Below are 27,009 nucleotides of genomic sequence, written 5' to 3'. Positions count from 1 at the left end.
AGTCAGAATTCTGAGATTAAAAGTCAGAATTCTGAGATTTAAAGTCAGAATTCTGAGATTAAAAGTCAGAATTCTGAGTTTCAAAGTCAGAATTCTGAGTTTCAAAGTCAGAATTCTGAGATTAAATCTCAGAATTCTGAGATTAAAAGTCAGAATTCTGAGTTTCAAAGTCAGAATTCTGAGTTTCAAAGTCAGAATTCTGAGTTTATAAATATAGTAGTCTCTATTAGGTAGATTTTAGGACCAATGAGCAATAATGTAGTAACACCCACAGATCATCATTCTGCAGACATACATGTCTTCTGCTCTGTATATGGATATGTAAATCTATCTTATTAACAGCACACAGTACAGGGAAGCAAGCAGTGCTGTATTCTCTGGTTCCTCTGCTGTCTTATCCTTCTCTGTCATCTGCTCCAACATAAAGAGCCATGCTGAAAACATGTGTATTGTGTGTGAGTGGGGGGGACACAGCTTCCATAGATAACAGAACACAATGGCCAGCACAGCTCTGCACCCCAACTTGTAGGAAACATTGCACTTTTGCCCCTACATGAGGGAATTGTGAATGGCTAGATGGCAGCAGGACAATGTGTATCTATGATCATAACGGATTGATCATAGCAATTACTTATCTGGACTAATAGAGGTGTTTCACATACAATTAACCTCATATTAAACATAAAAGCTGATCAAAACCACTATTGGGAGATAGTATAGTGGTTAGAGTAGCAGATTTATGTTGGTAAAGTTGTGGGTTCTAATCCAGGTGAGGGAACTTTTTATATATATATTTTAAAATTAGAGATAGTGAGGGCTTAAATTGTATTTTATCAATATATCCAAATTGATTTCAAGTTCTATTAACAAATACACACTGATATATTGAGCACACAAAGTTGTAGTATATGCTGGCTACTATAAATTAGAGAGTAGAGATTTCAAAGAAAAAAGTGTGTATATATTATTAGGGTGATCAGATGGGATCATTAGGGTGTCATCTATAGTTTCCCCTGGGGCAGTTCACAATTTCAGGAGACTGGTCATAATGGATCGATCATAAATCACTTGTCTGAATTAATACAGTTGTTTCACAGAGAATTAACCTCATATTAAACATAGAAAGAAACTGCTAAGAACATTTAAGTGATAGCTTGGTGATTAGAGCAAAAGGCTTCTAGTGTTGAAAGTTCTGGTTTGTATCCAGGTCAGAGCATGTTTTTTAATTATATATATATTTTCAATATATTGATTTTAATTTTATATTAAACATATTTTAAACTATAAGTTAGTGAGGACTTCAATTGTATTTTATTGATATATCCAAATTGATTTCAAGGCATATTAACAAAGACATATTGATAAAATTGTTGTATAAGCTGACTACTATAAATTAGAGAGTAGGGATTTTTTTTTACAAATCTGTGTATATATTGGGATGATTTTGGTGACATGGGGCCAGTTCTCAATGTCAGGAGATTGTCCCTGGAAGCTGCTTGATAACCATCATGTCTTATAACTCAACCACCGATGCAGGGGCATTTTTTCATCCAACGACACCACCGATGCAGGGTCATTTTTTCCATCCAATGACACCACTGATGCAGGGGCATTTTTTCATCCAATGATACCACCGATGCAGGGTCATTTTTTCCATCCAGTGACACCACCAATGCAGGGTCATTTTTTCCATCCAATGACACCACCGATGCAGGGTAATTTTTTCCATCCAGTGACACCACCGATGCAGGGTAATTTTTTCCATCCAGTGACACCACCGATGCAGGGTAATTTTTTCCATCCAATGACACCACCGATGCAGGGTCATTTTTTCCATCCAGTGACACCACTGATGCAGGGTCATTTTTTTCAATCCAGTGACACCACCGATGCAGGGTAATTTTTCTTCTTCACTACTGTTATCCCCTTATGTGTGCACCAGTTTTAAACTTACATACTGCAGATATATATATATATATATTTTGCTCTGCATGCCACTATTTTCCCAGAATCCCACCTGAGAGGGGGGAGGGGCACAGTTTGTGAACTTCCCCCTGGGTACTGGCAGAGGGCGGGGCGCTCAGTGATTGGGGAAGCTGGAGGGTTATGAGAGGAGGGCGGAGTAACAGTCTGGGACACATAGGAAGTCCTGTGCTGCACCTGCTTTCATATAATCAATCCCCATAGCGATACCACTGTTACCCCTGGCCTGGAGGAGGGGCGGCTCGGGCTGCTGCAGTTGACAGCCGGGAGATTGTGCCGCACTCGCGGATGTCTGTCCATCAGTTACAGGAGACTTGGGATGTCTGCATTGCCATCATATACTGCTGATTGGACAGACCTGCTATTACACTCTGCTCACTGCCCTGACACTGCATTGTGTTTAATCACTGCCAGTACATACAGGTCATGGCCTGCTCTGCTATTATATACACTGGTTACTGTGCCCCTCCTCCCTCTGAGGTGGGGATTCTGGGAAAATAGTGGCATGCAGAGCAAAATACTGTATCTGTATATATATATATATATATATATATATATATATATATATATATATATATATTTGTAGTATGTAAGACCCCTTTCACACCAAGGACATTTTTACAGGTGCTTTAGCGTTAAAAATAGTGCCGGCAATCCACCCTCAAACAGCTGCAGCATTGTCTCCAGTGTGAAAGCACGAGGGCTTCATATTACTCTACCCGAGGGCTTCACATTACTCTACCCGAGGACTTCACATTACTCTACCCGAGGACTTCACATTACTCTACCCGAGGGCTTCACATTACTCTACCCGAGGACTTCACATTACTCTACCCGAGGACTTCACATTACTCTACCCGAGGACTTCACATTACTCTACCCGAGGGCTTCACATTACTCTACCCGAGGACTTCACATTACTCTACCCGAGGACTTCACATTACTCTACCCGAGGGCTTCACATTACTCTACCCGAGGGCTTCACATTACTCTACCCGAGGGCTTCACATTACTCTACCCGAAGACTTCACATTACTCTACCCGAGGGCTTCACATTACTCTACCCGAGGGCTTCACATTACTCTACCCGAGGGCTTCACATTACTCTACCCGATGACTTCACATTACTCTACCCGAGGAATTCACATTACTCTACCCGAGGACTTCACATTACTCTACCCGAGGGCTTCACATTACTCTACCCGAGGGATTCACATTACTCTACCCGAGGACTTCACATTACTCTACCCGAGGGCTTCACATTACTCTACCCGGGGACTTCACATTACTCTACCCGAGGACTTCACATTACTCTACCCGAGGGATTCACATTACTCTACCCGGGGACTTCACATTACTCTACCCAAGGACTTCACATTACTCTACCCGAGGGCCTTCACACCAGAGCGCTGCGCTGGCAGGACGTCAGGAAAGGTCCGCGCTATTGCGGAGCATTGCGGGCAGTTTTAACACTTTCTTGGCCGCTGGCGGGGGTAAAAGCGCCCCGCCAGCAGCCAAAATGTGCTGCTAATCCAACGGTAAAACACAGCTAAAAATAGCGATGTTTTACCGCCGACGCTATGGGCGGCTCAGTGTGAAAGGGGTCTAAGAGTTTAAAACTGGTGCACACATAAGGGGCTAACAGTAGTGAAGAAGAAAAATGACCCTGCATCGGTGGTGTCACTAGATGGAAACAAAATGACCCTGCATCGGTGGTGTCACTGGATGGAAAAAATTACCCTGCATCGGTGGTGTCACTGGATGGAAAAATGACCCTGCATCGGTGGTGTCACTGGATGGAAAAAAATTACTCTGCATCGGTGGTGTCACTGGATGGAAAAATGACCCTGCATCGGTGGTGTCACTGGATGGAAAAATGACCCTGCATTGGTGGTGTCACTGGATGGAAAAATGACCCTGCATCGGTGGTGTCACTGAATGGAAAAATGACCCTGCATCGGTGGTGACACTGGATGGAAAAATGACCCTGCATTGGTGATTGAGTTATGACACATGATGGTTATCATGCAGCTTCCAGGGACAATCTCCAGAAATTGAGAACTGGCCCCATATCACCAAAATCATCCCAATATATACACAGATTTCTAAAAAAAATCCCTACTCTCTAATTTATAGTAGTCAGCTTATACAACAATTTTATCAATATGTCTTTGTTACTATGCCTTGAAATCAATTTGGATATCAATAAAATACAATTTAAGTTCTCAGTAACTTATAGTTTAAAATATGTCTAATATAAAATCAATATATTGAAAATACATACATAATTAAAAAATGTGCTCTGAACTGGATAAGAACCAGAACTTTCAACACTATAGGCCTGGTATTCTACCCACTATACTATCACTTAAGTGTTCTGAAGAGTTTCTTTCTATGTTTAATATGAAGTTAATTATCTGTGAAAAAACTGTATTAATCCAGACGAGTGATTTATTGTGAACTGCCCCCCCCAGGGGAAACTGTAGATGACACCCTAATGATCCCATCTGATCACCCTAATAATATATACACACTTTTTTCTTTGAAATCTCTACTCTCTAATTTATAGTAGCCAGCATATACTACAACTTTGTGTGCTCATTATATCAGTGTGTCTTTGTTAATATACCTTGAAATCAATTTTGGATATATTGATAAAATACAATTTAAGCCCTCATTATCTCATATTTTAAAATATATATATATATAAAAGTTCCCTCACCTGGATTAAAACCTACAACTTCACCAATATAAGTCTGCTGCTTTAACCACTATACTATCTCTCAGTAGCAGTTTTGATCTGCTTTTATGTTTAATATGAGGTTAATTGTATGTGAAACACCTCTATTAGTCCAGACAAGTAATTGCTAGGATCAATCCGTTATGACCATAAATACACATTGTCCTGCTGCTTTCTAGCCATTCACAATTCCCTCGTGTAGGGGCAAAAGTGCAATGTTTCCTACAAGTTGGGGTGCAGAGCTGTGCTGTGCTGGCCATTGTGTTCTGTTGGGATCAGTTTGGATATATTGATAAAATACAATTTAAGCCCTCGCTATCTCATATTTTAAAATATATTTATATAAAGAATATAGCCTCACCCAGATTAGAACCCAATGTAAGTCTGCTGCTCTAACCACTACACTAACTCTCATTAGTTGTTTGAATTTGCTTTTATGTTTAATATGAGGCTAATTGTGTGTGAAACACCTCTATTAATCCAGACAAGTAATTGCTATGATCAATCCGTTATGACCATAGACACACATTGTCCTGCTGCTTTCTAGCCATTCACAATTGCCCAATGTAGGGACAATAGTGCAATGTTTCCTACAAGTTGGGGTGCAGAGCTGTGCTGTGCTGGCCATTGTGTTCTGCTATCTATGGAAGCTGTGTCCCCCCCACTCACACACAATACACATGTTTTCTGTATGACTCTTTATGTTAGAGCAGATGACAGAGAAGAAGGATAAGACAGCAAACAGAGGAACTATTAATACAGTCGTGGAACCAGAGAACCCAGCACTGCCTGCTTCCCTGTACTGTGTGCTGGTAATAAGATAGATTTACATATCCATATACAGAGCAGAAGACATGTATGTCTGCAGAATGATGGTCTGTGGGTGTTACTACATTATTGCTCATTGGTCCTAAAATCTTCCTAATAGAGACTACTACTTTATAAACTCAGAATTCTGACTTTGAAACTCAGAATTCTGACTTTGAAACTCAGAATTCTGACTTTGAAACTCAGAATTCTCACTTTGAATCTCAGAATTCTGACTTTAAATCTCAGAATTCTGACTTTAAATCTCAGAATTCTGACTTTTAATCTCAGAATTCTCACTTTAAATCTCAGAATTCTGACTTTGAAACTCAGAATTCTGACTTTTAATCTCTGAATTCTGACTTGAATCTCAGAATTCTCACTTTGAAACTCAGAATTCTGACTTTAAATCTCAGAATTCTGACTTTTAATCTCAGAATTCTGACTTTTAATCTCAGAATTCTGACTTTGAAACTCAGAATTCTGACTTTTAATCTCAGAATTCTGACTTTTAATCTCAGAATTCTGTAGATTTTTTTTTTTTTAAACTCACGATTCTGACTTTGAATCTCAGAATTCTGAGTTTCAAAGTCAGAATTCTGACTTTGAATCTCAGAATTCTGACTTTCAAACTAAGAATTCTGACCTTCAAACTCAGAATTCTGTAAAAAAAAAAATTTTTTTTTTTCAAACTCATAATTCTGTATTTTTTTTTTATGATGGCCCCAGGGCTCTTCCATATTCTTCTACTTGCACTTGCTCTTCTCAACATAGGTACTGTAGTGTTGGGCTGTGACTCTGTGGCATTTGCCTGTAACTTATTAACTACTTTTTTTTTTTTAACTAAAATTAGGGGACACGCTAGGGTAAAGACTGTTTAAAGATGACCATATATTTGTTTGTAGGTTATTTTTAAGAAAACTTAAAATAAGTTGGACACCAAGCAATAGTTTCAGTAATTGTAATGTCTATGTATTCATGACTACATTTTCTATGATTTACTTACTATATGAGAAGAATTGAGAAAAGCGTATTTATCAATACATTTGACTACAGGGTGATTCTGGAGTCCCAGGTCAACAAGGTTTTCCAGGTGAAAGGGGAGAAAAGGGTGACAGCGGTGCCCCTGGGATGCCGGGGATTCCAGGTTTAAAGGGATCAACAGGTCCCGCAGGACATTCAGGTAAGTTATATTTTCTGTCTTTAAAAATAATAAGGAAAAGTTATTCATGTGGTGGAAGTTTAACTTTTTTGAACTATGTTTTATCTTACAGGTAGCCCAGGAATTCCTGGAGAAAAGGGAGCTAAAGGGTTCCCTGGACTGGATGGTGCTGCTGGATTAAAAGGACAACCAGGTAAAGTCATTTCTTCCATCAAATCAAATGAACATTACTGTGATCATTTGAAAGCTGGTACATTTGCCATCTAATGCCCAACCTACAACCAACTAACATTTATAGTATGGCTATAAGCAGGGGAGTATTTATACATCATGGGGCCTGTAAGACAGCTTACTGCACAAAAATGAATCTGTGATGACTATCCTGAAGCCTGATTTCAGTCCTTCTCTCTCTGGAAACTTTTTCCTTGAGTGCCTCTCTGATGAGGCCTCCCTCCTACCCCTGGTGTTATATTAACTGTGTGTAACACTATGGCTATTGTTATGCCACTGCATATGAGATGGCATAAGCATTTATATGGGTCATTAGGACTATAGTTGTCCTGGCTGACAACAATCAATCAATCTATAACAATTGTTGATTTGTATAGACATGTACTGTACATATTCAAATAATGTTAACTGTCTGTTTTTGTTAATCAGAAGAAAAAGTAACTAGATATTCATAGTTCCCTATGTCCCTTTTTGGGTTATAGTCTTGTAGCATGTAATTTGCTGTGGCAGGAAAATGCCCTCCAAATGTTCCCTGCCTGTTAGCACCTATGGATTTAGTGATGTCATATTATAAAGTATTTACACAAAAATAGCTGTGACCATGCAATTCAGTCCAGAAAAAAACAAACAAAACAAAATAAAAAATAAAATGATCCAGGAAAATCTCTATATATCCATGAAAACATTGGTAAATTGTCTTTTAGGCTAATTTTAACTTTTTTTGTTGTTCTTTTTTTTTACTGGAATTTTTTAATTTCATTGCAACATTTTTTTTGACTGTCAAGCATTTCTAACCAACATATGGGCAACACTGTAATAAGTAACAGAATACAATCCAAGGGTCCAATGGAGGTGATAGATTGGGAAGAGGGATTAATCAACATTTTGTTTTATAAAGCTTTTTTAAGCCTTTGTTTACTTTGATGAATTAAAACATGCATCCTGACGAGTCAGACCATGTAAGTGTTTGTAGCCCATGTACCATATGTAGTACTGTTTACTGAATGGCACCATATTTATTAAATTGTGTCAGCATACAGCACCGAGGTCAGTGCTAACTAACTAGTGCCAATACCTGCTTCAAGGCATAAAAACAGAAGCCATCACAAATATTCCTTGCAATTTGTCTACTATGGTCATCAGCGCCATCTAGTGGCCATAATGCAATATTTTCCCCATATATGGCGTATTTCAGGAAAACACTGCATATTGACCACTAGATGGAGCTGCTGATCACAGAAACAAACAAATTAGCTGATACCCGGGATTAGTTATGATGACTGTGTGTATGCTTGAGGTATTCACACAGCACATTTTTATAAATGGACCCCATTGTATACTAAGTGCAATAAACTAAAGTAAGCAATCACCTTTCACCTTTTGACCATAGAAGCACCTGTTCGCCAATTCACATGTTGCATGCTAGTTCTATTGCAGTGAATCAGGTTTAGCCGGAATGCCTCAGAGCTAGTATGTGCACATGAACTAGGAAATAACTGCTTCCATTGCAGCCTAGTAGGTGCTTTGTGACAGTGTAGGTGCAGTGTGCATTAAAGTGTATGTAAACCCTAACAATGAGCTTCACTTATTTGCTCCCTTTTGGGCTGTTAAATATACAATTGAAAGAATTTAGTTATAGTATATCTGTTCAATAAGTGCAAAAAATGCATGTTAATCATTTCAGAAATTCAGAGCTGTCCTGTGTTCTGTTCACACTTTCTAATTAGCCCTCCTAGTTCTTACAAAACAATTAGAACATATATTCTGGAGATAAGAAAAATGGAAGGGATTTATTCGTTCATCAAAAGAAAACTGGGCGGAGCTGACATTATTTTGTCCACCAAAATCCTGTTCTGTAAACTTACAATAGGAGAGCTGAGTGGATTTCTGATACATTACCAGGTATTTTTCTGTATTTGCAGATTTTTAGGAATAAAACATGAAGAAATATGCTTGTTTGGCAGAGATGTGCTACATATGTGTTTTTACCCCCCCTATTGATACCTATTTTTTTAAACATATTGTTTCAAATTTATAGATGTCTGTTTTTTATTTGATGGATTTCAATTGTTATTTAGTTAATTGGAAGCAATATGCACATTACATGAATGGTTTTATATCACTCTAGGTGAACCTGGACTCCAGGGACCTCCTGGTTCAATTGGAGAAAAGGGTGAGTCTGGTTATGATGGAATCCCAGGAGCACCTGGTGAAAAGGGTGACCACGGTAAGTTGACATCTGTTATTTTCTACATATAAGACATCTGCCAATTGGCAAAAAGCAAATAGTGTAAATTACAATCCACTAGCAGTTTGCTGACCCATTTTCATGACCCCGTACTAATTCACCAGTAAGAAATAATTGTGTCTTTGGACAATGAAAAAAGAATAAATATACTGTCCACACAATAAATATACGACCTCATCTCAGTCTTGGTTGCCATAAGCAGACAAAGTCTCTACCTTTCCAGCAGTTGGCTTTAAGAGGCATGCCTAGATAATATTACATCCCTCTCAAAGCATGAGAACCTTATGCTGAAAGGGATACAGAAATATAATACTATCAACCACTGGAATCCTGTGTGCCTGGTGTGCTGCATTGAAATCTTTGGAGTGTGGAGGTGGTGGTGGGAGGTGGGGTTTGTTACATTTTTACTGCAAAAAAAAGTAAAGGGAAACCACGCCAGATTAATTGCTTTAGATCAGAACATACTGTATTTGCAGATCCCCAATATCTGCCTAATCTAGTCAAATCTTGACATCTTGGCACAACAAACTTTGGAGAGTAGAGTTTACAACAGAAGTTACATGTGGCCATCACAATGCAAGTTTAAAGTAACTCTTTTGACTTGTGTCGCTCTGTTCCTCTGACGGGAATGGGGAAAAAGAGCCCCGAGTAAGCTCCAAAGGGCTATATACTATTTTGTCAGAGAAGGGGAGTAAGTCACATGCTAAATATACCTGGAAGTAAATCCAAAACTCTTTTCAGTTTCTTGGCAAGTAGCTTTGCATTTGATTTACAAAGGTGAGACCTGTCATCAGATACATTTTATTATTGGTGAAACAAAGTCTATCTGTGTATCATATATCATTTATAATCACAGAAGATATACAGATTGGTATGTGTGTATGTATGTCTTATATTCTCTATCTATCTATCTATCTATCTATCTATCTATCTATCTATCTATCTATCTATCTATCTATCTATCTATCTATCTATCTATATCTATCTATACAGTGGTGTATTTAGGTTTTATGCTGCCCTAGGCCTGACTAAACTCGTACACCCCCTAATTTAAATATACCCCGCCCCTTCCTATCAAGGCCACACCCCTTTCTGTTTAAGACCCACCCAGTCATCTGTAAACCACACCCCTTCCTCTTTAGGGTCCACCTCTTCCTCTCTGTACATTAAAAGTGGTTACCAAGTGCCTACTTGTAAGCTCCTTGAGGGCAGGGACCGATGTGAATGTAGCCATTGCCATGAGCCATTAGCCAGGCCTTAAGACCCATTTCACACTGAGGCATTTTTCAGCACCTGAAAAACAGCTCCCTTGCAGTCTCAGTGTGAAAGCCGGAGTGCATTCACATAGAGGCGATGCGCTGGCAGGACATTAAAAAAACTCCTGCAAGCAGCATTTTTGGAGCGGTGTATACACTGCTCCTAAAGCGCCCCTGCTCATTGAAATGAATGGCCAGCGCTGCTGAATCGCTGGCAAAGTGCCACTGTAGTGGCACTTTGCGGGTCCTTTTAACCCTTTTTCGGCTGCTAGTGGGCCGCTGGTGGCCGAAAACCTCTGCAAAAACGCCGACGCTTTACCGCCGACGCCCCGGTGTGAAAGCAGCCTAATAGTTACTCACTACCACTTTTCCCACCCAACTCCTCCCCTGCCCCTAAACACACTCTCATAAATTATCTCATGAGGCGACACTGTAAAGCCCCTTTCACATGGGGTCGATCTGTTTTGACGGACACCGCTAACTAAGTGGGGAATCGCTCCATTGATCGCTGAGCAGGTGGATGAGAGGTCCGTCTCCGCTCACTGTGCGGAGACAGACCTGTCAGAGCTCTGCTCTCCTCTATGGGGAGATCGGATATCAACTGGTGCGGTAAAACATGGTGCCGCCCCCCTCAGTCCCTTTATGTGATGCATAATGGCCGACAGGCGATCTTACCAGACCCAACGAAACAGCAGCAGCAATCCCTCTGGCTGGATGTTCCCTCACCCTGTGTTGTGTAGTGCTCTCTCTGGTGGTGCTGGGCAGTGTGGCGCTCTCTCTGGTGGAGCTGGGCAGTGGGGCGCTCTCTGGTGGCGCTGGGCAGCATAGAGCTCTCTCTGGTGGCGCTGGGCAGCGTGGCGCTCTCTCTGGTGGCGCTGGGCAGCGTGGCGCTCTCTCTGGTGGTGCTGGGCAGCGTGGCGCTCTCTCTGGAGGTGCTGGGCAGTGTGGCACTCTCTCTGGTGGTGCTGGGCAGCGTGGCGCTCTCTCTGGTCACGCTGGGCAGCGTAACGCTCTCTCTGGTGGCACTGGGCAGGGTAACGCTCTCTCAGATGGCGCTGGGCAGCGTAATGCTCTCTCTGGTGGCGCTGGGCAGCGTGGCACTCTCTGGTGGCGCTGGGCAGCGTGGCACTCTCTGGTGGCGCATGGCAGCATGGCGCTCCCTTTTGAATAGTTTATTCAATGGTAAGCATATACACCAATCCTGTTTTTAATGCAAGAGGAGATGGGGTGAAATGAAAGAGAAAGTAAATGGCTTAATCTTCTGGGACTACATTTCCCATGATGCTCCTCTAGGCTTTTGATTGGCCTCTGCTATGGCCAATGGGGAGGGGAAAAAACGGGCAGGAAGCTGGGTGGCAAATCTGAAAAGAGCCCCCTCCTCTCTTATCCTGCGCAGCTGACAGAGCGGGGGGGTAATTGTCTGACAGCCTGGCTCTTCCTTGTCAGAGTGCCAGTACCTTCAGCCGCAGTCACCGCTTCACAGCTTGGGGGGGGGCTCGACAGCACCCGCTTCCTGAAGGGTGTCACTGGGTGCGTTCCGCCTCCCCCTGGGGGTTCCTCACGTCCTCCTCGCTCTCCTCCCCTGGACACAGACCCACCCCGCAATATGTAAGGATGCCAGTGAAGGAGAGTGGGCGGAGCATTAAGCTCCACCTCCGCCAGTTGCATGGTCAGTCACCGCTCTATAGGGGTACTAGTCCCTCCCCCCTTAACTGGCCAAGTACGCTCCATACACTTGTACTGTACATAAGTGCCGCAGTACAGCAAGTCGCCGGCTGCCGGGGATTGTATATGTGCGGGAGACTCGGGAGGATGGGTGGGGGGGCTTTTTTCGGGTGGGGGTGGCTATTTTGCCGCCCCCTGCAAAGTGCCGCCCTAGGCCTGGGCCCTTTTGGCCTAGGCCAAGAGACAGCAATGTATCTATATATATAGATATATATATCTATATATATAGATAGATCTATCTATATATATAGATAGATAGATCTATCTATATATATATAGATAGATCTATCTATATATATAGCTTTACAGGTGAGGCAAATGGCACTGTAGAAAAAACGATCCGCACTCCTGTTGTTGCTCTTAAAATTTCTTCATTTTATTGAATAGCCACATTGAGCAAACACAGATTAAGTCAGTTGACGCGTTTCAGCCTATAAGGCCTTAGTCATAACCACATTACAGACATAAGACTTTAAAATAAATAGTAGCTCTAAAGATTACAGGCTCCACCCATTGATTGTCTTAATTGACCGTAGGCAATTATCCAAAAAAGAAAATCAGCTGCAATACATATAGGGTGATCCATGTGTATGCTACTAATTTTTACACACCTTGTCGTGATAGTATGCACATGCATGTACACCCATATACACACACATGCATACATTCATACAATTATAGACATATGCATAAGAAAGCACACCATAAAATGAAAAAAACATTAAATAAAAAAGATGAAAATAATAATCCGAGTATGTGAAAAAAACCCAGAAGAGAGAAAGGAAAAGAGAGAGAGGAGGCTCTGGGGAGTGGCATTCTTAATGTAAGTGCAAGTCCAGATCCTACCTCAGGTTTAACTCCTGAGGCGATCTAGTTTTTAATATAAAAATTCACCATGCTTCTCTCCCCCAGTAGCCTTCTCTCTCTGTTACCTCCTCTGGGCCAGTGAGACAACCGTTCTATCCCAAAACGGCACTACAGCAGTTTTCCAGTGCAAGCAATCAGGCCTTTCCAAATGGCCATATATAGATCCAAATCCAAGGATTGCTGTACTTAAAAAATGTATTCAAGTATTTACATACAAGTAAATTACATATCGTTTCAGTTCGACAGTTTCGGGCTGTAAGGCTTGCTCCCTTCTTCAGGTCAAAACAAGCTTGTTCCGACCTGAGGAAGGGTGCAAGCCTTACAGCCCGAAACTGTCAAACTGGAACAATATGTAATTTACTTGTATGTAAATACTTGAATACATTTTTTACGTGCAGCAATCCTTGGATTTGTCTATATATATGCCAACATGTACTGTGACATACTGAAGCAGAGCATGATCCCCTCCCTTCGGAGACTGGGCCACAGGGAAGTATTCCAACATGATAAGGACCCCAAACACACCTCCAAGACGACCACTGCCTTACTAATGAAGTTGAGGGTAAAGGTGATGGACTGGCCAAGCATGTCTCCAGATCTAAACCCTATTGAGCATCTGTGGGGCATCCTCAAACGGAAGGTGGAGGAGCGCAAGGTCTCTAACATCCACCAGCTCCATGATGTCGTCATGGAGGAGTGGAAGAGGACTCCAGTGGCAACCTGTAGAGCTCTGGTGAACTCCATGCCCAAGAGGGTTAAAGCAGTGCTGGAAAATAATGGTGACCACACAAAATATTGACACTTTGGGCCCAATTTGGACATTTTCACTTAGGGGTGTACTCACTTTTGTTGCCAGCGGTTTAGACATTAATGGCTGTGTGTTGAGTTATTTTGAGGGGACAGCAAATTTACACTGTTATACAAGCTGTACACTCACTACTTTACATTGTAGCAAATTGTCATTTCTTTAGTGTTGTCACATGAAAAGATATAATAAAATATTTACAAAAATGTGAGTGGTGTACTCACTTTTGTGAGATAGTGTGTGTATGTATATGTATGTATATATATATATATATATATATATATATATATATATATATATATATATATATATATACTGTATATGTGGACTGAAAATGAGCCTTTTAATATTGTTATACTGACCAGCTATATTTTACTGTTTTTGTTTTGCATGTTTTTCACTGTTATTATTAAAAAATAGTGGGAATTTTGACTTTCTCTTGAAACTTACGTAATATTGTACCCTATCTTAAGGTTTACCAGGAAGAGGCCTGCCTGGATTTCCTGGAGAACAGGGAGAGAAAGGTATGATATTAATTGAAGGGATGATGATCTTGTCCAAGGATTTATGTGGGGATGGTAGCAACTTGTCCTCATTCTGTTCATGTTTTGTCAGTTTATATGCTCCTAAATTGACAGTATCTTTAAGACAGTTCTTAAAAACAAACACCTAAAATGATATTACATTTGTATAACTTTCTTTTCTCTGTCTTACGAGAGAAAAGTTAACATCAATTTGGACATAATGACTAGCAAAGTCATATATAAATATTCAATCTTCGCATTTCATTTATGATTTCAATTACACTTTATTTGCTAAACTTTATTATTTATTATTACTTTATCCATTACATTTGCATAAATATATATATCTTTTAGATTGTAAGCTCTAAGGAGCAGGGCCCTCTGATTCCTACTGTATTAAAGTGTATTATATTTGTACTGTCTGTATGCCTGTATGTACTGAATGCCTCAAGTTGTAAAGCGCTACGTAAACTGTTGGCACTATATAAATCCTGTATAATAATAATAATAATAATATTAACATTTTCATTACTTGAATAGTTTTGGGTGAATCAACCCATGTTTGACTCACCAACAGTTCGGCGTATCTTCGAAATTTAGCTAACATTGATCTTAGGCGAGAGTGCTATAGAACGCATTTTGGTGTTAAAGTGGTTGTAAAGTCAGAAGTTTTTTTTTATCTTAATGCATTCTATGCATTAAGATAAAAAGCCTTCTGGGTGCAGCTGCCCCCCTCATACTTACTTGAGCCCCCTCTCTATCCAGCGATGTGCATGAATGCCTCGGCCACCCTCCCTCCGGGACCCTCCCTCCTAATTGGCTGAGACACAGCAGTGGCGCCATTGGCTCCCGCTGCTGTCAATCTCAGTTAGCCAATGAGGAGAGATAGGGGATGGGGCGGGGTGGGGCCGAACCGTGGCTCTGTGTCTGAATGGACACAGGGAGGTGCGGCTTGGCTAGGGTGCTCCTATTGCAAAGGTGCTTGTTGTGGGGGCACTCAACAGGAGGGAGGGGCCAGGAGCTCCAGCCAGACACCCATGAAGAGGAGGATACAGGCTGCTTTGTGCAAAACCACTAAACAGGGCAGGCAAGTATAACATGTTTGTTATTTGATACCTGAAGGTTAGTTAAACTGAAAACATACATATTCTATATTTTCTGAACGTTCTAGTAGATTCAGAAGTGCATTACACCCACCCAAATCACTACTATCAGAAAGCTGAAAGTCAGCTTGACAAGTGTACATACCTGCAGGCTTGACCAATAACAATACCCCCCCCCCCCCCAGCTGTTACTGTTGACATGAGCCGGGTTGGTGGCAACCAAAGTGTTTAATTCCTCACTTTAAAAAATGCATGAGAAGCTGAGTACTCTCATGGGGGACCAATGGGTATATCTTTAAGCTGTAAATGGTTTTAGGGAACAGTACAATTTTCACAGACAATTTTAGTGACAGTGGGCTTAATTCACTAAAGAATATTGCATGGTATAACTGGATCACGTGACACATTTTTTCCCAATTATCTCATGCGATATTCAAAATTTCAATTCACTGCCAGTTTATACAGTATTTTTCGCACTAGTAAAAAATGCCTGATAAATACCGCATAAACTGACTCTAAGGTAAATTCACTAAACTAAATAAATACATTTGTTGAACAAGTCGTGGTCTAGCCACACGTAATTTAAAGACTATATTCAATTAGTGCTGCGTGTTAAGGTGCCAGCACCCGCCGGTGTCCTTAACAGCCAGTAAACAGCATGGTTGTTAAGGTCCGGGCAGCTGTCGCATCCTTAACAGCCATGCCTTATCTGCTGTCAGCGGATTCTCCAAATGTAAACAAAAGAATTACCGACATTACATCTTTAAAAAAAAAATACAGCGTGGGGAATCCATATGGTATGGATTTTAAGGGGATTTGCATGCTAAAATGAAAAAAAATAAACGATGTAGAGTCCTCTCCAAAATCTATACCAGACCCTTATCCGAACATACAGCCCAGCAGGCCAGGAAAGGGGGGGATGAGTAAGCGCTCGCCCCCTCCTGAACCATACCAGGCTACATGGGGCCCTTAGATCCTGCCCCCCATGTGAATTAGTAGGGGTACATACCCCTACTAATTCACCCAAAAAAGTGCAAAATAAATAAAAACACACAGCCAGTTATTGACCTTTATTTAAACCCCCCCCAAAAAAATGTCCCCCGAAGTAGATCCAATGTCAATCATGGTGAACACCAGCCACTGACCCGAACAAAAAAAACAAAGAAAAAAGGACCCGTATTAAAGCTTGGCTCTCACCAAATGACAGCTCTGCTGCTCCTCCACTGCTATATGAACTAAAGGAGGTGACATCACTGGGTGACCCTGCCCCCTTATGATGTCACTGACCGGGGCATGCTGGGCCGAAGATGTCATTGATGTCATAAGGGGCGGGGTGACAACATTGGGTGGGGTTTATTTCGCGACAGGAGGTGGCAGAGCTGTCATTTGGCATTGTGCTGGATTTTTTTTCCGTTTGGGTCAGTGGCCAGTATTCATCATGATTGACGCTGGATTGACATTTTTTTGGGGGGGGGTTTCACTAAAGGACTTGTCAAAAACTGGCTGTGTTTTTATTTACTTTGCATTTTTTTGGGGGAAGGGGCTGGATCTGGGAGCCCTCTTGTTAAAGGGGCTTCCATATTCCGATAAGCCCCCCCCCCCCACAGACATTTTTTGTGAATTGCAAATCATTTTTGGAAAATGCTACAAGGTATTTTACCGCAGTTCTTAAAGCGGTAAATACCACTTTGTGAATTGAGCCCAGTGTGTGTTGGCAACCCATGTTTGGCTGTGTAATTGAATTTTTCTTTTAGAATTATCTTGGCTTGCATACAGCAGCAGAATCCCAATCGGATTATTTGAGTTTGAAAAAAAAAGCTTTTTTTCCAGGTAGCCTTATCAGCGTTACATGCTTTTAAAAAAAATGGCAATAGACCCACTTTGAATGTTTTTGTTGATGCAAAATTGTACTGCCGCTTTAAACTCTCAGTGAGAATGAAAAAAACACAGATGATACAGCAGTGTAAAATTGTCCAGCAGCAGGATCATTTTAACCATTTAACCACTTTAATACAGGGCACTTACACACCTTCCTGCCCAGACCAATTTTCAGCTTTCAGCGCTGTCGCACTTTGAATGACAATTGCGCGGTCATACAACACTGTACCCAAACTACATTTTTATAATTTTATTCCTACAAATAGAGCTTTCTTTTGGCTGGGTTTTTTATTTTCTGCTAAACAAATAAAAAAAAGACCGAAAATTTTGAAAAAATAATGTTTTTATTTGTTTCTGTTACAAAACTTTGGAAATAAGTAAGTTTTCTCCTTCACTGATGGGCACTGATGGGTCTGCACTGACAGGCACGGATAAGGCGGCACTGATGGGCACCGATGAGGTGGCACCAATGAGGTTGCACTGATAAGGCGGCAATGATGGGCATTGATGATGGGCAGTAATATGCGACACTGATGGGGCACTGATAGGCGGCACTGATATGCAGCACTGATGGGTACATATAGGTGGCACTGATGGGCACTGATAGGCGGCACGGATGGGCACTGATAGGCGGCACGGATGGGCACTGATAGGTGGCATGGATGGGCGCTGATAGGTGGCACTGATGTACACTAATTGATTGTACGGATGGATGCCAATCAGTGCCAAACAATAATGCCTGCCAATCAGTGATGGGCACTGATTGGCATCCATTGTGGGCACTGATTGGCATCCATTGTAGGCACTGATTGGCATCCCTGGTGGTCTAGGGTGGCATACCTGGTGGTGACATCCCTGGTGGTCCTAATGGAATGCTTGGTGGTCCAGTGTGGGCATCTTCGGGGGGGCGGGGGGGGGTGGGCGGCTGCGCTGATAATCAATCAGCACAGACCCCCTCAGAGGAGCAGCTGATTGGCTCAACGGCTCTTCCTGTTTATACTGTGATCAGCCGTGATTGGACACGACTGATCACGTGGTAAAAAATCTCCGTCAGACTGACACACTGCAACAACGATCGCTGTAATGGCGCCCCCGGGGGCGCGCAGCGGCTTGATATCCTGCTGGACATCATATGACGTTCCGGTCAGGATATTGAAAACACTTTGTCGCCGTCATTTTGCTATATGGCAGGCGGCAAGTGGTTAAGGACCGCAAGAATTTACCCCCTTAATGACCAGGCCATTTTTTGTAATACGGCACTGCATCACTTTAACCACTTGCCGCCCGCCATATAACAGAATGATGTCGGCAAAGTGGTTTTAATATCCTGACTGGGCGTCATATGACATCTGCAGGATATTGAGCCGCTCTGCACCCCGGGGGCGCGCATCGTGGCAATCGTTGTTGCGGGGTGTCAGTATGACACCCCGCAACACCGATCTAGGTAAAGGGTCTCTGACGGAGACTCTTTACCACGTGATCAGCCATGTCCAATCACGGCTGATCACGATGTAAATAGGAAGAGCCGGTGATCGGTTTTTCCTCACTCGCGTCTGACAGACGCGAGTAGAGGAGAGCCGATCAGCTGCTCTCCTGACAGGGGGATCTGTGCTGGTTGTTTATCAGCACAGCCCCCCCTCGAATCCCACCCAGGACCACCAGGGAAGCCGCCCAGGACCACCAGGGAAGCCGCCCATGACCACCAGGGAAGCCATCCACACTGCACCACCAGGGTATGCTCCCTAGACCCCCAGGAAAATACTAATCTGTGCCCAGGCAGCTGCCAATCAATGCCGAGGAAGCTGACAATCAGTGCCCACTCACAATGCCTACCACTGCCAGTGCCACCAGGGATGCCTATCAGTGCTCATCAGTGGCACGTATCAGTGCCCAGCAGTGCCACTCATCAGTGCCCATTAGTGCCCAGCAGTGCTGCCTATCAGTGCCCATCAGTGCCACCCATAAGAACCCATCTTTGCAGCCTTTCAGTGCCCATCAGTGTCGCCTATCGGTGCCCATCAGTGCCCACGAGTGCCACCCAGTGCCACCCATGAGTGCCCATCAGTGCCGCCTATCAATGCCCATCAGTGCTGCATATCAGTGCCACCTATCAGTGCCCCATCAGTGCCGCATATTACTGCCCATCATCAATGCCCATCAGTGCCGCCTTATCAGTGCAACCTCATTGGTGCCACCTCATCGGTGCCCATCAGTGCCGCATATCAGTGCCCATCGTCAGTGCCTATCAGTGCATGCTCATTGGTGCCACCTCATCTGTGCCACCTTATCAGTGCCTGTCAGTGCCACCTTATCAGTGCCCATCAGTGAAAGAGAAAACTTACTTATTTACAACATTTTTAAACAGAAACAAAAGCAAAAATTTTATTCTTTTTTTTATTTGTTTAGCAAAAAATAAAAACCGCAGAGGTGATCAAATACCACCAAAAGAAAGCTCTATTTGTGGGAACGAAATGATAAAAATCTAGTTTAGGTACAGTTAAAGATGACCGCGCAATTGTCATTCAAACTGCGACAGTGCTGAAAGCTGAAAATTGGTCTGGACAGGAAGGTGTATAAGTGCTCTGTATTGAAGTGGTTAACTAACAATTGCACAGTCATGCGACGTTGTACCCAAACAAAATTGATGTCCTTTTTTTCTCCACAAATAGAGCTTTCTTTTGGTGGTATTTGATCACCTCTGCGGTTTTTAATTTTTGCGCTATAAATAAAAAAAAAATACCGACAATTTTGAAAAAAAAAATGTTTTATTTTCTGCTATGATGCATATCTAATAATAAAATATAAAAAAACAAATTTATTCATCAGTTTAGGCCAATATGTATTCTTCTACATATTTTTGGTAATAAAATTTGCAATAAGCTTATATTGATTGGTTTGCGCCAAAAGTTATCGCATCTACACAATAGGGGATAGATTTATGGACTTTTTTTTTTTTTCATTATTTTCACTGGTAATGGTGGTATCTGCGATTTTTAGTAGGACTGCGACATTGCGGTGGACAAATCTGACCCCAAGTCACACTTTTTGGGGACCAGTGACATTATTATAGTGATCAGTGCTAAAAAAAATGCACTGATCAATGTGTAAATGACACTGGCAAGGAAGAGGTTCACACTAGGGAGCGATCAAAGGGTTAACTGTGTTCCCTTAGTTCATTTGAACTGTGAGGGGGATGGGCTCACTGGGACAACACAAAGATCGTTGTTCCTGATGGCTATAAACAGCAGATCTCAGTGTTGTCTCTAGTCAGAACGGGGATCTGCCTTGTTCTCTCCATGGAGTGATCGCCCACAGCAATCGGCACGTGTGTGCCCACAGTATCTATTGCATTAAACTATGTACAGGTACGTCTTTTCGTGCAATAGAGCCGCCCTGCCACAGTATATGTGCGGTGAGCAGTCTTTAAGTCATTAATAAGGGGAAATTGGCAAAAAGGCACTAGAGGCAAAAAGTACAAGCAAGTGTTTTACTAAAATAATTAAGAATCCTCAAAAGACACTGCAGTGCAAAATTGGCCAGCAGCAAAATAGATTTATTAATTAAACAAGGCTAGGCCCAAATTTACTAGAGACAAAAAGACCAGAGATTTACTAAAATAATTTATATACTATAGAGGATATAGCAGTTTAAAACCAACCAGTATCAGGACAATTTATATTGTAATAATAGGCCTAACTGGTGTATGTCTAACTTTTATGTTACCTATGGGGTTGGAGGGCTGGGTTCAGTAATAAGAGAATGCTCTGCTTTGAGCGCCGCAAACTTATAGAAAGCCCTATTAACATAAAATTAACAAAAAAGCACAAATAAATGAAAACCCCAAAATAGCAACTCCTAAAACAAAAGCTTTTCTAAGAGGAAGATTTGTGGCAAAAAAAAATAAGTTTGCTATGTACAGATCAGTAGCTACAATTGACTATTACCCTGTTTCCCCGAAAATAAGGCCTAGCGTGATTGTCGGTGATGGCTGCAATATAAGCCCTACCCTCAAATAAGCCCTAGTTAAAGTCCTTGTAGGTCTTGTTTTCAGGGTAGGGCTTATTTTCGGGGAAACAGGGTAGGGCTTATTTGGGGGGTAGGGCTTATATTGCAGCCATCACCGACAATCACACTAAGTCTTATTTTTGGGGAAACAGGGTAGCCTCAAAACAAAGACATAATTATAAACGTTGCTAATAATAAGAATAAGCCACAAAGGCAGGAAATGGGTTGATTGCTCAAAGAGCTAAAAATCAGAAGTAAATTATATTTTGTCGGCTCAGTTCAGTTTGTCGGCTTTCCCTACAGCAACTTCTAATACACTAACATTTTGGTTGCTCTTGCAGGTTTCACTATGCTGGAGGCAAACCTCATTGCTTTAATTAAATTGTATCAGTCTGTTATGAAATATTTTCATATAAGCATGAAGTGACCAATATCAGAAGCAGCTCTACTTTTCTTGATCAGCAAATGCCTTTTTGTAAGAATGTACTCAAACATTTTTGACAGTAGAGTTGTTTTTGAAGAAACTGAGCTTATGTGTTGTAACAGGTTACAAAGGCGAAGCTGGTTTACCTGGCCCACCTGGTCCCCCTGGCTTTCCTGGTATTAAAGGTGATCAAGGGTTTCCTGGTAGGGAAGGACCTCAAGGGCCAGCAGGTTTTCCTGGACCTGCTGGAGTGGCAATGGAAGGTCCAAAAGGAGAAAGAGGAAATCAGGGACCACCTGGATTTCCAGGTAAGAAATACTAAAAATGTTTATACTGTGTTATACTATGTGTATAATGTTATACTATTGCCGTATACACACGATCGGAATTTCTGACAACAAATGTTCGATGTAAGCTTGTTGTCGGAAATTCCGACCGTGTGTAGGCTCCATCGGACATTTGTTGTTGGAATTTCTGAAAACAAAAATTTTAGAGCTGTTTCTCAAATTTTCCGACAACAAAATCCTTTGTCGTAAATTCCGAGCGTGTGTAGACAATTCCGACGCACAAAATTCCATGCATGCACTGAATCAAGCAGAAAAGCCGCACTGGCTATTGAACTTCAATTTTCTCGGCTCGGCGTATGTCACCGCGTTCTTGATGTTCGGAATTTCCGACAACATTTGTGTAACCGTGTGTATGCAAGACAAGTTTGAGCCAACATCCATCGGAAATATATCCAGGATTTCGTTGTCGGAATGTCCGATCGTGTGTACGCGGCATATGTGTTTTTCTATACTGATAGTTGCTTCTACTAATAACTTATTTTGCCAGGATTCCTGATGTACAACATGTCTTAGTGATGTGCCCACAATGCTATCCCTATACTGGGTTCCTACCCCATGTGTTAATTCTTTATTGCATTCTCTCCCCTGACCTGGCACAACTGCACTCTCTATATATCCTGAATATCTTGAATTCAGTAGGGTAGGATGATACAGCAATTTTGTGCTATGTACACTTTATTGAACTTTTCTTAGATGTGCCAGATATATTTTGACCTGGGTCCTAGACAATTGTAAAAACCAGAATGGCAATCGATTCCTGCCCTATTCTGCCTAGAGCAGAATAAGTAAGCATTCAAGTAAGGGCTCTTTCATTCGTTCTATGATGTTTGTTTATTCTGAATAACCTTTGGAAAAATTTATACAGAAGTTCTTGTGAGTAACAATATATTATTGCCTAAGGTTCTCCGGGTGCTGTGGGTGTTCCTGGCCTTCCAGGACAGGATGGAGTGAAAGGAGAAAGAGGAGAACAGGGTTGGCCTGGAGCTCCTGGTTCCCCGGGAGTGAAAGGTAATCCTGGAATACAAGGTCTTCCTGTAAGTTATGAACACTTTACATTTTATATTCTGTATGAGTCTTTTTCTTTCAATGGCAGGAAGGAGGCCTCATGCCTTTTTGTTCATTATTTAGGGTAATGCTGGTTCTCCAGGAATAGAAGGACAGAAGGGTGATGGAGGTTCTCAAGGAACACCAGGATTTCCAGGTAATATCTATCTACCTATCTATCTATCGATCTATCAATCATATATACATACAGCAAAAAGTTATATTTCTGTATGTATGTAACAATCCCAAGGTTAGCCATGGCACTCTATGTTTGAGATTAATGCCTGCCTACCCACAAAGCGATCCATGCAAATCCAAAAGTTGTATAGAGTCACTCACAGGTCTTGCAGATGAGGTAGATCAAAAAAAAAATGTTTCTCTTTTGATCTACCTCCTCTGCAAGACCGTGAATGCCTCTATACTACTTTTGGATTTGTACATATGTATGGTATACTGTATTATAACCGTATAATATAATCGTGTTTTCCTTTTCTAAGGTGTGAAAGGTTCAATAGGACCCATAGGAGAGAAAGGACAAACAGGAGAACGGGGTGAACCTGGGCCTAAAGGTATTTTCATAACTTCTGCTTGAGTTTTATGTGGGATGGTATTTTTCTCATAACTTTGGTATTAGAAGTGTATCTTAATGTAGTGGAGGTTCTACATATTATTGTAGCAAGAAAAAAATGAGGCATCCAACGCTGGCATCTGTGGTTTCTTAGAAAACCATTTGTTTTACAGGGTGTACAACATTTCTGTTGCAGCTATAAGCTGCAAATAAATAAAATAATATACCAAATGATGCATCAACATTATCCAAATCAAATAAACTACATATCATTTCTTTTCATATTTTGCCCTAAGTCATCCATGGCAGCCAGAGCTTTCACTACTCACTCTGGATTCTGGCTTTGACAAGTAACCATCAAGAGACAGATCTAAGTGACAGGAGAAATCCAGGCTTAAAGTGATTGTATAGCCAAAACTTTGATTTTCAGTTTTTAATAGAGTAGGTGATGATTAGAGCTTCTATTGGCCGTCTGTATCTTGCTGGGGAGATTTCTCTTCACTTCCTGTCTTGGCGACACAACATAGTGAGGCAATTTCAAAGTTAGGCAGTTGTCACCAGAACAGGCGACCCGGTTGGAAGATTATCCCTCAACTTTTGCTATCATGACAATTTTAAAATTTAGGATTTTCCCTCACTTTCTGTCTTGATGATATTAGTCACCAGGACAAATAGAGGAAGAAATCCCCCAAACCAGGACACAGACCACAATCAAAACGTAAGGGACTACCCTTTTCTCACTCCATCTAAAACCAAAACAAACAAAACAAATGTTGCCTTTACAATCGTATGTTGCAGTGTGCAGCGATATCAAAAATGCAGCAAGTATGATTTTGGGTTCATTGTGGTCATCTAATGGGCTGTCTTAATGCATATTGACACGTTACATAATGTGCATGTAATAAACACACCACAATGAACCTGACCAGTGTAAAAGAGCCTTTAATTATTTACAAATACATAAATGAATAGCTGGATTATTGTTTCTAGAACGTAATGTATTTGATGGTTAGCAAAAAGAGCAGAGTAAGACTGCTGAACTGAAAAGCACAAAATAAGCACATACAGTAATAAGCAGCAGGGCTGCTGTTAAAAATTATGGGGCTCTGCAGAGATTACCTGATGGGGCCCCTTGACCCCGCCCCTGACCACCTGACACAAAAAAAAAAAAAAAAAATGCAGCTTCAAGTGATATAAATTTTTCTGTAGCCTGTTATAAATTCCACTGGGGGGAGAACCTCTGGGGCAATCTAGGATGGAAAAGGACCTGGGGGTCTTAGTAGATGATAGGCTCAGCAATGGCATGCAATGCCAAGCTGCTGCTAACAAAGCAAACAGAATAATGGCATGCATTAAAAAAGGGATCAACTCAAGAGATAAAACGATAATTCTCCAGCTATACAAGACACCTGGAGTATCCTGTCCAGTTCTGGGCACCAGTCCTCAGGAAGGATGTACTGGAAATGGAGTGAGTACAGAGAAGGGCAACAAAACTAATAAGGGGTCTGGAGGATATTAGTTATGAAGAAAGGTTGTGAGCACTGAACTTATTCTCTCTGGAGAAGAGACGCTTGAGAGGGGATATGATTTCAGTTTATAAATACCGTACTGGTGACCCCACAATAGGCATAAAACGTTTTCACGGAAAGGAGTTTAACAAGACAGGTGGCCACTCATTAAAATTAGAAGAAAAGAGGTTTAACCTTAAACTACGTAGAGGGTTCTTTACTGTAAGTGCGGCAAGGATGTGGAATTCCCTTCCACAGATGGTGGTCTCAGCGGGGAGCATCGATAATTTCAAAAAACTATTAGATAAGCACCTGAACAACCACAAAATACAGGGATATACAAGGTAATATTGAAATATAATCACACACATAGGTTGGTCTTGATGGACTTGTGTCTTTTTTCAACCTCACCTATAATGTAACTATGTAACTATGATTAGACTAGTATCTGAACAAGCCTGAGTTCAACCCTGGTAATAAAAATTCTGCAGCTGACTTTAGGGCCTACATTTTCCCTAAGCCTTAAGATATGTCTGTTATGCCTTTAAAGCTAAAGCATGCACTCCAATAATTATTTCAAATCTTTACATGCCAATTCACACTAGCATTGCTCTCTGAAGAACGATCTTCATCCAGATCACTCTGCAGAGAGCATTTGGCTGGCAATGAGGAGGCATTGTATCACCTCCTCACCACCACTTTTAACTACTCAAAAATCTTAATAGCAGTTTAATAGGATTGTGTTCAGCAGGCAAAATGGTGGGTGGTGATAGTGGATATTTTTTGCTATGCAAGAAGCATTGCGATTGCAGCTATGTACTTTCCCTTCCCCTACCTTTCCAGCATGAGGGTTCTTTCAAACAGGGCTGCTCCGCTCTGCAGGGGATCCATGAGTGGATTCCCTGCTGAATTGGAGCTGAATGGGACAGATGTCAGTGTTTTTACATCCATGCCTGTTCAGTTTGTGTCCACATACATCACACAGTAGACAGGGGTGGACTTGTGATGGCTCTATGGGTTTTTTCTGGACCTGAACAGACATGGAGGTAGATGTGTGTAAACAAACACAAGTTCATTTATATCTGGACTCCTGTAGACCTACATGGAAATTTCAATAAGGTCTGCATGAAAAACTGACAGGTGGATCCAATTGGAAAACTTGGGTGAAAGGTTCTTAAACACACAGTACAGCCATAAGTTAACAGAATCAGCATCCAACAGCCATGTAACACTGTGACACAGCCTGCTGTGCTGTGATCATCATAATGATGAGGATCATAAGTACACAGTGGGAGGACTGTACCTTCCTCCCAGGGTAGTCAGTGTCACTGTGTGCGGTGTGTGCTGCCACTTGTCCGAGGCTGTACACCACTGCCGGATTTGGCATGCTGCTTCCTCTCAGCCGTTTGCCTGCTTCACATCACTCTTTCTCTCCCTCAGTTCATGGCACTTACTGAGGGAGCAGTGTATAAAAAAAAATCACTCCACCAGGAAAGATATAAGCAATGGATGGCTGGAACTATAACAAATGCATCACAATATGTGACATGGACTTATCTGCTTGTGCCTCAAAACTGAGAAAAAAAAATGACCTGATGGGGCACATGTACAGTAATTACATCCTGGTAAGCGACTAGGAGCAGGGGTATGGTTTAGTGAAATCCTTTTATTCATTCATGCAGAAATTAACTCTAAACCTGGGTTCTTGTTGGGGCCGATTGTCGGGAGACATTTGCCAGTTCAAACATCAACATCCGACATTAGGCCTGTGTGTATGTCGGACG

General features: G+C 41.6%; 1 protein-coding gene across 1 annotated transcript in view; it reads left to right on the top strand.

Moving 5' to 3' along the window:
- Positions 1 to 27,009, top strand: part of COL4A1 (collagen type IV alpha 1 chain) — a 241,783-nt gene that overhangs the window by 201,515 nt on the left and 13,259 nt on the right. The window contains exons 38-45 of the mRNA XM_073614495.1: positions 6,587 to 6,713; positions 6,805 to 6,885; positions 9,052 to 9,150; positions 14,298 to 14,348; positions 21,881 to 22,066; positions 23,006 to 23,139; positions 23,234 to 23,306; positions 23,647 to 23,718. Of these exons, the coding sequence (XP_073470596.1) occupies positions 6,587 to 6,713; positions 6,805 to 6,885; positions 9,052 to 9,150; positions 14,298 to 14,348; positions 21,881 to 22,066; positions 23,006 to 23,139; positions 23,234 to 23,306; positions 23,647 to 23,718 (823 nt within the window). The remainder of the gene's footprint in view (positions 1 to 6,586; positions 6,714 to 6,804; positions 6,886 to 9,051; positions 9,151 to 14,297; positions 14,349 to 21,880; positions 22,067 to 23,005; positions 23,140 to 23,233; positions 23,307 to 23,646; positions 23,719 to 27,009) is intronic.

This window comes from Aquarana catesbeiana, linkage group LG02, assembly GCF_042186555.1.
Source record: "Aquarana catesbeiana isolate 2022-GZ linkage group LG02, ASM4218655v1, whole genome shotgun sequence".
Taxonomy (NCBI): Eukaryota; Metazoa; Chordata; class Amphibia; order Anura; family Ranidae; genus Aquarana; species Aquarana catesbeiana.
The sequence above is the reverse complement of the archived record's forward strand: the minus strand, read 5'-3'. Positions and strand labels throughout refer to the sequence as shown.